This window comes from Miniopterus schreibersii (assembly GCF_964146895.1).
Source record: "Miniopterus schreibersii genome assembly, chromosome: 15".
In the NCBI taxonomy this organism is placed as follows: Eukaryota; Metazoa; Chordata; class Mammalia; order Chiroptera; family Miniopteridae; genus Miniopterus; species Miniopterus schreibersii.
This window is the reverse complement of record NC_138115.1, coordinates 43,245,528-43,259,595: the sequence shown is the minus strand read 5'-3', so window position 1 is coordinate 43,259,595 and position 14,068 is coordinate 43,245,528. Positions and strand designations below refer to the sequence as shown.

Below are 14,068 nucleotides of genomic sequence, written 5' to 3'. Positions count from 1 at the left end.
TTATTAACATGTTCTTATATATTCCTCTATATATTTAGTCTCTCACATATAATGCACATGTACCATACTAGTATCATGTGAACATATATATAACAAATGGATTACTCTAGTCCTATGTTGTTTTTTATTCCTTCATTTTAAATTATGAACTTAACGCAAATACAATCTTCTTTTCAAAATTCAAGCAATGAGTATAGAGCAAAATTCCCCTCAGAACTACCTCTAAGCCTCAATCCCAAGTATAAACAGAGATGAACACTCCATACTTTTATTAGTATGGAGTTTGTCTTTCATACCTTTTACTGTGCCTTACGTGTATACTGAGTATCAAAATAAATGGTTTTGCTTTTCCTGTATTTACATAAATTATATCATTCTGAATGTATATTTGCCATTTGCTATGTACTCAATGTATAGCATAGAGATTTTTTTTAATGTAATCATGTGTAACGGCTTCATTTATTTGAACTGTTGCATAGAATTCCATAGTATGGATATCTCATAGCCATTTCTTCTTCTATGGAGTTTTAGATTGTTTAATCACAGTTTTTCTAGATGATTGTGAAAAAACACCTTTGTATAAACATATGTGTGTATACACACATACACCCACATGTATATATTTTTAAAAATAGTCTAGAAGTAGAATTACTGGATCAAAGGTTTTTATTTCAAATTGTGTCATCTCTAGCTAATTTCCTCCAAAAGAGGCTTTACCACTTACCACTAACAGTGCCTGTTACCCTGCATTCTTTTCAGGTTTTGTTGTTATTAATCTTTTTAAAATTTGCCTATCAGATGAGTGAAAATATCTTACTCTTTTCAAAGCATCTCTACTTTCTAATAAGGTTGATCATCTTCATACATTTGTTTATTTGTATTTCCTTTTCTGTGGATTGCCTTCTGGCATCCTTAGGCAGCTTTTTGATGATTTGACTTTTTTGTTGCCTGTTTATAGATGCTCTTTATATGCTCTGATTATTAATCTATTATCTGTTAAATGTGTTATATAAGCTTGACTTCAGTAAACTTGGATTTGTGAAGCACTATAAAGACTATCAGTAGAAGAGTTTCAGGTATCTTTCTTTTTAGTTGTATTTATCCATACCCAAGATTATAATACTAAGCAGTCAGATGATTGTGAAGTAACTGGGCAGTCAAACCTGATAGAGTTAAAAACCTGTAGGATTATTATGTGGTGCTGAGCCCTGCAATCTGTCTCAAAAGCTCATGAGAGGAATTTGGCCTTTTGTTGTTATGCTGCAGTGTGGCTGGAAAGAAATAAGGTTTTGTTGCAAATAGGCTATTTGTAAACTTTTAATATTTCAACACAGTTTATTATTTCAAGCATGAATCTTTTTAAAAATGTATAGTTGATATAACTTTGGCTTTGTAGAGGTAAGCCTTCTGGGACCACTCCAAAATGACATATAACTACTGGTTTGGGGGCTAGGGAACAATAGTAAGAAATTATGCTGAATACTGAATAGATCTCTTTCATACCCTGGAATATTCTATGATTGGGTAATTTAAATCACTGAAAGAAAGCAACTCTATAACTTACCGGTGAAAAGGCCAAACTTTTCTTCTAGGAGCAATGATACGGAGAAAAAAGTCTATAAGGAGAAACAGTAAATTACAAGGGACAAAAGATTGAGCTATTTAGCAATAATATAGGCAGTAAGTAGTAGGCACTAAGATTGAAAATCTTGGACTTCTGGAAGCAGGCCCATTTACCCATTTGGGTGCAAGGCTTTGGGCACCAGTAGCAACATCCTCAGACATGATGTTGCTAATGAACCTGAATCTTCAAGAAAAGGTTTGCATCTTTTCTTTGTAGAATGGTATAGTTGATGTTCTTGACAGCTGTTATGACCAACCTGTAGCTGTCATGAAAATTTACCTGAAATGACTAGATTTTGTAAAGGTTCTAAATAAATCTTATTATGAGCTGCATTTATTACTTAGCTTTATATTATGTTTTCATGAAATATGTTAATTTTATTAATACCAAATAATGGTTTAAATTGTGTTTGCCCCTTTACTTCATTGGAATATTGAAAGTCTTGAATTTTTAAAGGGCCCTTTTAAAGAAAAGGGTAAATGTCTTCAAATAGTTAATACCTTTCTAGAAATTTTAAGATTCTTGATCAAATTTTTTGGCCTCTATTAAACTTTGTATGAAATAAACTTCCTTTTTTTATAAATAAAATAGTTTTATTTAAGACTCACTGCTGCTGAGGACACAGCATCTTCAAGTGAATATTAACATTTGGCCATTGTTTTATTTTGAAGCATTTGGATTTTTAATTTCTAATTGTTTTGCTGAAATTTTTCATTTTAGTTTTAATGAAGACATTTTAAGTTTTTACTGTTTGATTATTTTACTTCTGAGCGCATGTGTTTTCTTTTAGCCCTGGGAAATTTTCTGTTATTTTCCCCCCATAAGTTTCTCCCATTCATTAGCTTTAGTCTCTCCTTATGGAATTGTTATTAGTCAGCTGTTGAAGCTCCCGGGTTGATTCACTGTGTCTATTTTGTCTTCTGAGTTTTACATCCCTTTCACCCTGTATTCTGGGAGATTTCCTTGACTCTCATCCATTCCTTTTATTAAATTTAATTTTGCCAAATAAAAGTTCAAATGGTTCCAAGAACTTTGATTTTCCTTTTCTGATGGCTCCATTGTTACAGAATTGTGTGTGCGTGTAAGCATGCACATACACACCTGTATGTAACATATTGAGCTCCCTGCGTTGAGGGTGGGAAGAGCTTAATGATGAAATCATTCCATAGATTTTCAATTGTTCCTTGCTAGTCATTCCTGTTCTTTCTGGCTTAGAAACTATCACTTCTGTCATACTCAAAGGTAGATCAGTTTTAGTAGGCTTCTGAGAATCATAAGTTGCAGCTTTGCTGTGATGGTGGTCTTCAAAAGCCTTCCGTCCTTTGTACTTGCATATTATGAGAATTTGCTGCCTTTAGGTGCTGATTTCACATACTCTTTGCCCTGCCTCATTTTCTTTGCTCTTATGATGTTACTTATCATTTTATTGGGTTTCCATTGCAGGGTTTTAAGGAAGAGAGTAAAGTGATTCAAATTATATTTTTAAGGAAAAATTTCAAACATACCCAGAAATAGAGAATATTGTGATAAACCTCTATTACCACCCATTATCCATTTTCAAGAAATTATCAGTACATAACCTATTTGTAGTCATCAGTATTCCTACCTATCTTCCCCAGCCCTACTATCTTGCTGGACTGAGAGGTGTGTGTGTGTGTGTGTGTGTGTGTGTGTGTGTGTGTGATAAAGATCTTTTTACATTTAAATTGGGATTCAAACAAAGTTTGCCATTGCAGTTGGTTGATATACCTCTTAAGGTTCTATTTATTTAAAGCAGTTGTCTGTCTTGTTCTCCTCTCACCATTTATTTGTTGGGGGGAAAAAACACCTGTCAGGTAAAGTTTTCCCACGTACTGAATTTTGTTGATTGCATTGCCGTGTGGTTTTATGTTTTGTTTTTTATGTTTTTAAATCCCCCGTGTTTCCTGAAAATTGAAAATTCTGCTAATGGCTCCATCAGAATCAGATCTGATTGTTTTGTTTCTGGGTTTTTTTCTTGGTGTTTTTTTTTCCCTTTTGGCACAAATTTTTGTAGGTCTTATTGTATATTTTTTGTCAGAAGGCATACACTGCCTGATTGTCTTTGTTGTATTAATATTGAATAGTGGGTTCAGGTGTTATCAGCCTCATATAAAGTTCCCTATCCGTCTTTCACTTAACGGTTTCAGCAGCCATTGGTCCAAATTATTTTTTTTTAGAGGATTGCATTATCTACTTTGTGGTTTGGAAGGTCAAGAATGGAAGCAAGGAGACCAGTTAAGAAGTTGTAGCAATCTAGGCAGAGATATTGGTCTGGTTTTAGACTAGGAGTGGCAGCAGAAGTAAAGAGAACTAGGTGTGTATAACTTGGAGTTATACAACAAGAACTGTTGACAGATGATCCACGCAGAGCAGAGGAGAGAGCTTGGAATGAGTCTCCCAGGTTGTGAGCTTGAGCTGCCTCGATGATGATATCATTTACTGGCATAGGGGAAGACAGGGAGACGGGCTTGGAGGTGAAGTTGGTGTTAGGTTACCTGTGTCAGATTAGGAGATGCCTTTGAGACATTCACAGGGGAGATTTCTAAAAGGCAGTTGAATATTTAGGTCTGAAATTGAGAGATGGTTCAGGCTGGAGACAAACATTTGAAAATTGTTGGCATATAGAAGATATTTAAAACTACTGAGAATTGATGAAGCCATTTAAAAAGCATGTAGCCGGGCCAGGTGTGGCTCAGCGGTTGAGTGTCGACCTAGGATCCAGGCGATCAGGGTTTGATTCCTGGTCAGGACACATGCCTGGGTTGCGGGCTCGATCCCCAGTAGGAGGCGTGCAGGAGGCAGCCAATCAATGACTCTCTCATCATTGGTGTTTCTCTCTCTCTCCCCCTCTCCTTTCCTCTCTCTGAAATCAATAAAAATATATATTTAAAAAATAAAAAAAATTAAAAAGCACATAGTCTGGAGAGGAGAATATTCAACATTTAATGGTTGGGTAAAAGGAAGAGACTGAGCAAGAGGGACCTGTGAGGTCAGAAGAAAGCCAAGGAAAATATCCTATTGTAAAAGCATTGTGGAGCGTGCAGACAACTCAAATTTCTTTAAATTTTCTGAGATACAGATGATATAATAGTTTATAGGGATTATTGACTCTTAGTATCAGTTGCTAATTTAGCTGTTAGATGTAACCATGATCATTGCTAAATATGCAAAAGTGTGAAAATGTTCAGAAATTCACAGTGCTGTCACTCTTTGTTTTAATTAGAATAAGGAAGGATATAGCTTCAAGTGAAAAGAGGAACTTTGGTATAAGAAACTAGTTAATATGAAACAGAATCTATTTTTGTTTACGAAAGTCTATTGTCTTGTGGGTTCTTCTAACTGAACTGATTGGTTGGTTCACTGAGGAAAATTCACACAAAATAATTTTTTTAAAAGATCAGACCATGGTATAAAATCTTTGGCTTGCTCCATGTTTGCCATGGAGCTGTTTTTCATCTTTTATATGAATTTAGAAGCAGAGATTTCATGTTTTGGAATACACGTACCCACAAAAGTGAAGTGGGAAGTTTGAATGGCCATTTTAATACATATATGGCTTTTCTTTTAAGGGATAAAGAAAAAAAAGGGAAGAGACTTGATAATGGTAATATAAATTTATAATTTCTTTTTTTAAAATCCTCACCTGAAGATATGTTTTTATTGATTTTAGAGGAGGGGGGAAGGGGAGAGAAACATTGATCATTTGCTTCCTGTACATGTCCTGACTGGGGATCGAACCCACAACCAAGGTATGTGTCCTGCTGGGAATCAAACCTGGAACCTTTTGGTGTATGGGACGGTGCTCCAACCAACTGAACCACCAGCCAGGGCAATTTATATTTCTTATCTGAAATCGTGAGGACCACTTGGATTTTGGAATTCAGAATATGTTAGACATTAGAGCAGTAATATGGTCGCACACCATGTATTAGATAGCAATCCCAGCTGGGTTTGGGGCTGTACCTGTAATCAAGCACATTAATATTTTTTGCAGTATGTGAAATAAAGGCAATAAATAGCCTTATGTTAGTTCACATTATGTTTTGGCTTACACTGAGTTCAGGTCAGTTCAGATTTTGCTGTCAGATGAATTGAATACAAAAGCCTTTGAGAGCTTTTAGCTTTCAGGCGTGCAGATATGGAATCGTGGGCCTACAGCAGGTCAGTGCTTACGGGGGACAGTTTTCAGGTATAGTAGGACGGTACCAGAAGGTAAAGCCTCAGCCTGCTCGGGCTATTCCCTCTCCCCCTCTCTCTGTCTGTCCTTCTCTCCCTCCTCTTACCCCCCATGTATTCCCCTATTTCCATTTCCTCCTCCTCCTCACCTCCATTTCCCCTGCCATTTCTTCCCCCACGTGGGCCTCCTCCATCCTCCCTCTGTCACCATTCGTTTTTCCTCCTGCCGCCTCCTCCGTCATCTCCTCTTGTATCTGTCCCTCCTCCTGCATTTCCATCTCCTTTTCCTCTCACCAGGCTCTCCCCTCCATTTTCTCTCCTTTACATCATCACACACACGACCACTACAGCCTGCTCACGTTATCAGTTTGTATTCTCTAGTTCTTTTTAATACGCTCACTTTGTTTGTTTCTGCACCAAACCATAGTATTGTCTTTTTGAAACATTGGAGTGAGAACAGAGGTGTCAGCATAGTTACATGTATAGTTTGCTTTCTGTATTGGGTCCTTTTTTGCTTATTCAGCAAATACTAAAGCGCCTACTGCATGGATCCTAGGTGATTTTTTTCTAATTTATTTTGCAGTTCATTAATGATCCCTTGAGCTGTGTCTAATCAACTGTTGTACCTGCTGCCCACTGAATTTAAATCTCAGTTATTTTTATTTCTAGAAGTTCTGTTTGATTGTTTTAAACTAATCGATGTCACTTTTTTATAATTTTCTCATCCCTGAAGTTATTTTCAAGCTTGCCTAGTAAAAGCTTCCAAGTATAGATATTTTATAGTCTATGCTTGATAATTCTAGGATTTAAAGTGGATCTGTTCCTATTGTCTCTTTCTTTCTATTTATTCTTGCTCCTGGTGAGTTGTTTCCTCTCATGCTAAGTGACCTTTGGAAAATTATTTTGCAAATAATGTGAGGCCAGAGACTTTCTTGTAGGAAAATTTTGCATTTACTTCAGCTCTTGCTTGGGAGTACTACAAGCATGAGCCTACTGAGTTTAAGGGCTTGAGCTTCTCCACTGCCTAAGCATTTGATCTAAATGAAGTACTCCATTTGATTTACTTCTCTGTTGCCCTCTTTTGGGAAAAGTTTGAAAAGTCTGTAAGCAATTAAGGCCTTACTTATGGTTCATTTTAACCTTGAGAGTACAGTTAACCCTTGAACAATTGTACAGCTCCCACCCCATACAATTGAAAATGTGCATATAACCTTTGACTCTCCCCAAATTTAACTACCCTCATTATCCTAGGGGGATTGGTTCTAGGACCTGCATGGATACCAAAATCAGATGCTGAAGTTCCCTATATAAAATGGTGTAGATGAGTGTATACAGTAGCCCTCCACATCTGTGGACTCCCAACTGCAGGTGTATACGGTACAGGTATTTATTGAAAAAATCTGCATGTAAGTAAAGTGGACCAGCACAGTTCAAACCTGTATGGTTCAAGAGCAGCTGTATACTCACTTTTGGTGGAAGACTCTCCTGTCAGAGTTTGTATCTTTTTTTTTAAAATATATCTTTATTGATTTCAGAGGGAGGAAGGGAGAGGGAGAGAGAGAGAGATAGAAACATCAATGATGAGAGAGAGTCGTCATTGATCGGCTGCCTCCTGCACGCTCCCAACTGGGGATTGAGCCCTCAACCCGAGCATGTGCCCTGACCGGGAATCGAACCGATATCTCCTGCATCCTAGGTTGATGCTCAACTGCTGAGCCACGCCTGGCCAGGCGAGTTTGTATCTTATGTTTGAATTTTGTTCCCTTTGCCCCACAGGCCTTCAGAATAGAAGTTCAAATATAGCAGTTTTATTTTTGTATTTCTTAGTGTTTTGTCTCAGGTATTTATTGTCTTTCAGGAGATATTTTAAAACTGGTTATAGTTTGTTTGCCTTTGGAGTTTTGTTTCAAATAACCTATTAATGCTTTTACTGGAGACCAAAGTCTCCCTACTATGAAATGTACTATTCTGAGCCTTGTTCCACATGTTGGAAACATGGCAGTTGGCAAAATAGACAAAACTTCTCACTCTGATAGACAGTACATTTCAGTGGGAGGAGAGAAATAACCTATTTTAAAAATTCTGTCTTAGTCTTTTACTTAGAATATTTAGTTCATTTACATTTAAGGTAGTTATTGACATATTTGGTTTTATTTTTGCCCCTTTATCTTTTATCCACTTGTTTAGCTTTCTTTTGTCTCCTTTCCTGCTGCTTCTCAATCAGTTATTTTTTATTATTTTAGTTTTTTTATTAGTTTGTTTATGTATACATTTACTCCTATTTTAGTGGTTGCTCTACAGCACGGGTTGGCAAACTATTGCTTGCAGGCCAAATCCAGATGCCCTCCTGTCTCGCACATGCAATTTTATTGAAACACAGCCACACCCATTTGCTTACATGTCATGTATCACTGCTTTGGCACTATTGGTATAATTGAGTAGTTGCACAGAGACACTGCATATGTATATGCTTTGTAAAACCTAAAATATTTATGACAAAGCCCTTTATAGACTACATTTGCCAAGTCCTGCTGTAGGGCAGTGGTTCTTAAATTTGATCATGCATCAGAATCATTAGGAGGACTTGTTAATACTCAGATTGCTGGGCCCCTAACTCCAGAGTTTCTGATTCAGTAGATTTGGGTTAAGGTCCGAGGATTTACATTTCTAACAAATTGCCAGGTGATGCTCAACTGCTGGTTCTGGACCACATTTTGAGTACTACTGCTCTAGAGGTTTACAATATATGCCTTTCATTTACTAGAATATAAAATAAATTACTGTACCTAGGGCAGTTTGCTACTTCCACAATAATGGTAAAAAGCCTTAGAACCTTTTAACTTTGTTTGCTTACCTCTTATGAGTACTATTTTATAATAATCCAAACTGGCAACAACTCAGATGTCCATCAACAGTAGAATGGATATTAATAAGTTGTGGTACATTCATATACTAAAAAGACATAAGAAATGAAAATCAATCTTCCGAACATTTTATTGAGTGAAAAGAAGCCAGGTGCCAGAGCATCTGTTGTGGGATTCCTTTTATGTGAAGTTCACAAATGGGTAAAACAAACCTATGGTGTTAAAAGTCAAGACCAGTTTGATTTGATAGGAACTGGTGACTTTGGGAGGTTCAGTGAGGATGCTCACAGGATGCTGACAGTGATCTTATTTCTGGGGACTGGTTACACTGGCCTGTCCATTTTGTGAAAATTCATTGAGCTGCAGTTATGATTTGTATACTTTTTTCAGCCTTATTTTGATAAGTTAAAAACTAATTTCTCAGTAGTTTGAGAATGTTAAGAGTTAATTTTTTTTTTAAATAGTAGAGACATTTACTCTTTTCAATTCTTGTGTGTTTGTAAGAACAGAACACTGTTTCCATGGGAACTTCTGGCTACTCAGTGTTTCAGTACTCATCTTCCCCTAGATTTGCGTGTCTACTGTCTCTCCTAGCTACATTTTTTATATGGTGGTGGCAAAAAAAAAAAGTGTATTTGGAATTGTATTTGTGTTTTTAACACAGTAGTCTACGTAGAGCACAGGTTTTAAGTGACCCTAACTAACTCCCTTAACAGTATTTTGCTAAGAAAGAAAAATATATTGTTTAACTAGAAGATAACTTTTTTCCTGCAAGTTGTGCTATTTAAGAAAAACATTTGCCGAAATGGAATGTGGCTTTATATTAGTGTGTCTATTTGATTCTCTTGTTTCTAATTAGACAGTTTTTTAGCAGTTGTTTGGTGTATTTCCTTTAAATATATATTTAAGATTGTAGGGATGATTAGTCCTCCTTGATTTGGGTATTTGCATAGGTAAGAGAAGCAGATTGAAAGGGAAAGATTCTGGTGTATTGATCTGAAGCCTGTGGAAAAGCTGCCTCTCTGCCTCGCCCATCTTGTTTGTCGTGGTTGGATTGTGCAGGGTCCTAGAGAAAACCAACTTCTTGGACGAGTAAAATGCATACATCTTGTTGGGGTGGAGATGTGGATGTGGGGGTGTTTCATTTTATACAAGGAGGTGATACTGGTGTGGTCATTCATAAATATTCTAAAAGGAGCTTTATAGAATATTTTAGAATCATTTATGAGAACAGATTGTTCACTTTGGTTTCTGTGACCTAAATAAACAGCAAATTGTTAGATTACAGAGTTAATTATGCACACTAATGAGCACTGTGATATTCTATGTTTTTATGATGCAATAATAAGCACACCAGCAGAACGAATATTGCATAAAATCTTATTTTCTGTTTGTATAAATTTTCATGTGAGCTAAATAAGCGAATACAAATTTAGGTTTATAAACCTTTAGTATTGAATGCCTTTGAAATTTTGATACAGAATAAGGATTGCAACTGCATAGAGATTTTTTAAATTCATGGAGAATTTTTACCTTTCATCTGGCAGTAGCTGCCATAAGATGATGTCACCTTGTAGCTGATTGGCTGTTACAGTACCTAGGGCAGGGAAGAGAAAGAAAAATGCCGGCACAAACCTCAGTGGTGGTTCTGTGGTTGTTTCTATCTATTTTTGATAGAATCTTTGATTAGTATCAGATCTACTCTATTTGGCCATGTGAACCATTGGGAGCATCCTAGGGTGAGGAAAATTAAGAGCTTTCAGAGGAATGAGGCGTCTGATTTGCAAACGGATCTGTGATTGTAAGTTGCAGAATCTGGGTGTGAGGAATAAGGCAGGGTGTGCTGGAAGATGCACTATGGGAGGAGCTGGCAGAAAATGCTTGTATTAGCAGCAAAAAAAGGGAAAATGCTTTTTCTGTCTTTAGAGTTAATATATTTGGTTTTATGTTTTGACTTTATAGATGTAGATAGTAAAATGATAATATTGCAACCAGATTTTAAATTGTACTCAGTTATTTTATATAGTGTTAGCCAATATATAAATGCTTATTCAAAGGAGCTCTATTTTGTATTATAGATCTCACAAAGTTATGATTTTATATATAGCTTTATTTGATTTTTGAGTCTTACGGAAAATGGATCAAAGCTTAGTTCTCTTAAGACACATTTTGCTAATGCTTTGTACAGATAAAAGCTTTGATGATGAAGAATCAGTGGATGGAAATAGGCCATCATCAGCTTCTTCAGCCTTCAAGGTTCCTGCACCTAAAACATCCGGAAATCCTGTCAACAGTGCAAGGAAGCCTGGTTCAGCAGGTGGCCCTAAAGTTGGAGGTAATGTAAATCCATTTAAATCTGATGTGCCCTTGATATGGCCACACATACTTAGAACTTCGAAGGAATATGTTTATTCATGACTGCAGCACGATTGCAGATCTGGAGTCTTTTGCGACACGCAGCAGAATGTGCTGCCTTTTCAAAATGTTTAAAATATCGTATATTGTTATTTCCTGTCAAGACATATGTGAATTGGTGTTTTCTTGAACATATTTATTTTGCAGATGCCATTTTAAAGGGAGATATTTAAGGGAGTTTTTTTGTGGTTTTTATTTTTAAGGAGGAAGCATGTTTTTCAGAAATTGGCTATTAATTTTCAGATGCTGTAGTTCTTAAAGAAATACTCATATATTTGATGTTTTTATGCATTCATCAAGGTAGTGGGTCTTAAATTCTCCAGCATTGAAAAAATGGTTGAAGATACTAGGTATTGAATCATTTGTCACAAAAGGAAATGGGTGGTGGTCAAGTAAAATTGCCTCAAAAATGGTTTCTGGATTAGGTAACAATAAACAGGGGAAAAAAGGTCTTATGCAGTTCTGCTGCACATAGTACATTCTTTGATCATATTAGAACTGTTTCTAGCATATTGTTTATTTTTAATTTTTTTAAGTGTGTGTTTTTTCATATACTAATTAGAAAGCCATGAGTACTTTTCAGGTGCTAGTTTCTGCCATGTTTTTCTGATAGAATGAATCCTATAAAAATAAGGGTAAATATTTAATACTAAAAGGACAGTTCCTGTTTCTCTTTCCTTTTTTTTTTGTTAATAAATTTTTGTTTAAACGTGGGAAAGAGATTTATTTATTTATTTATGATAACCGGTGGGGAAGTCATAGTCTTTAGGATTTTTGTGTTTTCTTTTTGTCTCCTGTTCATTTATTAAAAACAAAAAGGAAAACTGTATATTTTGAACAGGTTCTGTAAGTTGTTTTCTCTTGATCTTTCTGTACAACCAAACATTATTTTCAAAGTCTCATTATATTCTAAATATAAGAAAACTATCATAAATATTTCAATTTAACTGTCTTTAACTAATGTGTCATATAACTAGCAAGAAAGGTGGTATGGTATATGTATACATACACTTACATATGTATGAATAAATATACATATATTTACTTATATATAAATTAATAGATAAATAAAATACTGTGAAATAGAAATACCTTACTGACTGCTCTGAATATTTGAGTAGTTTACACTTTAGTATTTTAATTATTTTCTCTCTGCAATTATAGCAGTGCATGCTCATCCAAATGTTTGTATTCTGTTACATATTGTTTGTTACACATTCTTATCTCTGGTAAAAAGTGTATGGCATAGATTCTATGGTTCTTTGTAACAAGGCTACCTTTAGTTATCACAAGGGGACTTTTTTTTCTTGATTTGAGTTATAGATTTCTAATCTATGATATTATAATTATTTCATGAAACTCTTATTTGACTTAAAATGGATAATATTTGAAATGCATGGTGATAATATTTAATATTGTTATGAATCTAAGCCAGTGATTTGTAATTAGCTCTGTTTTCCATGTTTTACTTTCTTTTCTTAGATGAAAATTGGATTGTTTTTTACCTACCAAAGGTCGCTTAATTCTGGTATCAATCAAATTGTTCAAATCAGATATTCTTTTTAAAGAAATAGACTTTCTCAATGCCACATCACCCTCATTTCCACCCTGTCCTTCGATTTATAGTCCTACCAGCTATGAAAATGTTAGGAACTTTCATGATTGTAGTCATTAATCACTATACTACATTAATCACAGAGTATATCGTCATCTAAGCAGTGGCCCTTTTGGTAAAAATAAAGAAGAGACCTTTATTCCTTCTTCCTCCTCCTGCTGCTGCTTTTGGCAATAGCAGATTCATTCTATACTGTATTTGTTTTGTTTGTTTGTTTTTGTTTGCCCCAGCTAATTTAGGTTCACTGCCCAGTTTCTAAGAAAAGAGCTATTGGCCAGAGGATATTGATGTTCCTTCAGAAATTAATATCGTTCTTGGCTGTCGGTCCTCTGAAAACTTAACTTTAGATTTTCTGTTCTTGGCAGAGGCTCATTGATTTTTAAATTAGTTGTAGAAAGTTTTCTTAGAGTTGTAGAATCTTTGAGTTAGAAGGGACATTGGGAGTCATACAGCTCATTTTACTATTCAAGAATAGCAATTTCTTTCATAATATTCCTGATAGATGATTATTCTGCATCTGATCAAAGTAATATGTGCTCACGAGTTAAAATTTGGAAGAAAAAGCACCTGCAATACCACTACATGTAGAATAGTCAACTGATAAATTATGATGTACTTTCTTCCAATTGCTTTTATAATTACTTTTCCAATTATTTTTACACATGCAAATATTTTCTTAGGAGGACAAAATTGGCATCACTTGTTACGTAGTTTTGTATACGTTTTCTTTTCTATTTTACCCTGAGCATTTTCTCATTGTCTTAAATTATTAACTGAACACTATTCATGGCTATATAGGATCTAGGTTGCTTTCAGTATTTTCTGCTGTTATAAACTGTGCCATCATTATTTTATGTATATCTTTCAGCACATCTCCAATCATTTCCTTGGAATAAATTTCTAAAGTTTACCGAATTAAAAGGTTCAGGGATTTCTCATGTTCTTTCAGTCTGTCATAGTGTCCTCCAGAAAGGTTATAGGCCCATTTCAATTCTGGATAAATTAATTCTTTTTTATATTACATTAAAATCTGCCTCCTTATAACTTAGCAGGGAAGATGAATTATTTGTTAACATGACTTTTAAATACTTGAAGATTACCCTTTCTCTCTTTATAAGTATTCTGTTCTTGACTATACATTTTCTTTCTCGTAAATTTATATGGAATATAATGGTGATTCAGGCCCTGCAGTTCATTTGCCACCCCTAGATATATAATAAACACATGGTATGACGGGGAGTAGAGGTATGTATTAGTGGTATAAGCCATTCACAGTTCACTAAGTTTAACAAATTTATTTCAGATAAGATTACCAAAATAAAAATAAAGTGAGCATCTTTGGAATCCTGACTA

The 14,068-nt window shown here is 35.2% G+C and overlaps 1 protein-coding gene across 16 annotated transcripts in view; it reads left to right on the top strand.

Moving 5' to 3' along the window:
- Positions 1–14,068, top strand: part of CLASP2 (cytoplasmic linker associated protein 2) — a 119,722-nt gene that overhangs the window by 24,254 nt on the left and 81,400 nt on the right. For 13 of the 16 annotated variants that reach the window (XM_081160738.1, XM_081160737.1, XM_081160741.1 and 10 more), the window contains one exon: positions 10,874–11,020. In XM_081160738.1, the coding sequence (XP_081016864.1) occupies positions 10,874–11,020 (147 nt within the window). Of the gene's footprint in view, positions 1–10,275; positions 10,487–10,873; positions 11,021–14,068 lie in introns of those variants that run through there. The other 3 variants (XM_081160733.1, XM_081160730.1, XM_081160744.1) reach the window with 1 other exon arrangement.